Source organism: Octodon degus, unplaced genomic scaffold (genome assembly GCF_000260255.1).
Source record: "Octodon degus isolate 3935 unplaced genomic scaffold, OctDeg1.0 scaffold00230, whole genome shotgun sequence".
Taxonomy (NCBI): domain Eukaryota; kingdom Metazoa; phylum Chordata; class Mammalia; order Rodentia; family Octodontidae; genus Octodon; species Octodon degus.
The window spans coordinates 479,259-481,121 of record NW_004524806.1 but is presented as its reverse complement, the minus strand read 5'-3'; the positions used below and the strand labels follow the sequence as shown (position 1 = coordinate 481,121).

The 1,863-nt window shown below is 34.6% G+C and overlaps 1 protein-coding gene across 1 annotated transcript in view; it reads right to left on the bottom strand.

The window, feature by feature from the left end:
- The window catches only part of LOC101561781 (solute carrier family 5 member 4-like), a 134,560-nt gene that overhangs the window by 58,913 nt on the left and 73,784 nt on the right, over window positions 1-1,863 (bottom strand). Inside the window, exon 8 of the mRNA XM_004645553.1 lies at window positions 135-355. Within this exon, the coding sequence (XP_004645610.1) occupies window positions 135-355 (221 nt within the window). The remainder of the gene's footprint in view (window positions 1-134; window positions 356-1,863) is intronic.

Below are 1,863 nucleotides of genomic sequence, written 5' to 3'. Positions count from 1 at the left end.
AAAATAAAATAAAATTAAGAAGCATTATACAAACGCTTGATTTCTAATTGCTGTGTGTGTGTGTGTGTACGTGTGTGCGCAAAATAGAACTAGATGTTTTTGTATGAGTTAAATACACTTACATATTTACTCACCTGATTTATGCACCAGTACCACAAAGATAAAATGGACATTCCAAATAAGAGTCCTGGCCATGGAATATCCCCAGAGATAGGATCTCTTAAAATGTGGAGGGAGTCTGCTTTTGGTGTGTAGCACTTGGGACTGATTGTCAGGTTGTCACCTTCAACTATAGAAGGGATGGCATTCATGTACTTCTCTGTCAAGCCCTCGTAACCTCCAACTTCAGCAAATGCTGAAAAGGCATCAGATAAAACAAGATGTGTTACAAAATTTAGGATGTCTGATGTTTATGACTGATTATTTGTTGATGGTGGAGGATTGTTGGCATCTCCAAGCAGGCTACTAAAATCTTCAGTGACATTTTCTCATGACCCAGTTGTGTCAGCCATGGGAGAAGATTGACTTTCACAAAGTATATAAAGCAAATGAATTTTAACATTTATTTTTATGGTGCTCTTTAAAATTTTGTTTATTGTCCAGTTTTATGGTAAACATTATGGACAAAATTATCTATCAGAAATCTCAACTCAGAGCATCCCTGTTCTGATCTTATTCGCAATTTTGTTTTCTGGCTCAACAGTGTATTCAGCCAATGTTAAAGCAAACAAAAGAAGTTGGAAAAACAAAGAAGAAAATGTTATAGCTAGTGATTTCAATGTGATAAAGAGAGATACTGATAATCTGTGCACTGGAAGCATGGAGGGTTAGTTATGGATACTCAAAAGTTATAGTGGATCTTAGAAAGATGATCCAAGGTACTTTGGACCATTTAGTATAGACTCAAAGAACACATAATATATCAGAGTATCTTCTATTTTCAGAGTTGAAGTTAACATTGATTTATTTCTTGATTATTGAAATGAGCATGTACTACATCCCAAATGAGCAGGGATTATTCATTGTGAAATTTCAAGGTAGGAATTCAGCATAGTGGAAGATACAAGTAATATAATGAAGTTTATTTTTTTAAGAATGGGATTTGAAAAAAATGACATGGGTTCTAAGAACTAAGAGAGTTTGCACTTTTCATGCTGGACTGAATAAGTATGCTTAGAGAGAGTAATGCCAGGGAGTATTCTGTTGAGGTCAGAAAGCAGAGAACCAGGTAAAAATGGCCCAGAAATTCTATCTGAATATATAGAGAATGCACAGTGAACTGGTACTAGCAGTTGCCTCCATAGCAACAACATGCAAGAGAAAATTTCTGCAGTGATGAAATTGTCCTGTCTGTGCTTCCCTGTGTGGTGGCCATTAGTAATCTCTCAAACATTTGAAATACATCTAAGCAAATAGGGAAACCAATATAAATTTCTTTAATTTTACATATCCTTGTATGGCTCATGCCAACTGCAGTGTGTTGAAACCACTGTGCATCACTAAACATCTTTGTGTTTACGTCAATTTCTGATGTATGTATCTTTAAGTTCTGTGAATAGGTGTATGTATGTTGGGAATTGTTTATTTCAGCACAAAACCTCAGAGTGAAGCATAGAAGGAAAGAGGAAGCATCTGTTTTTATCTTCTATCTTTTCTATTGTACAGCTGGGTTTCCCATAACAAGGAAAATAAATAAGAAAGAAAAAAATTTGCAAGCTCTATTAGATTGATTGATTAAATTGTTTAATTTTGCTTGCTATAATTTAAGAGAATGAGGTAAAATGATAGCATTGGCAAATAAGTATCATCCAAGAAAATCCAACCTGTGCTTGTACATCCAAAAGTAGAGTTTGCTATTTATTT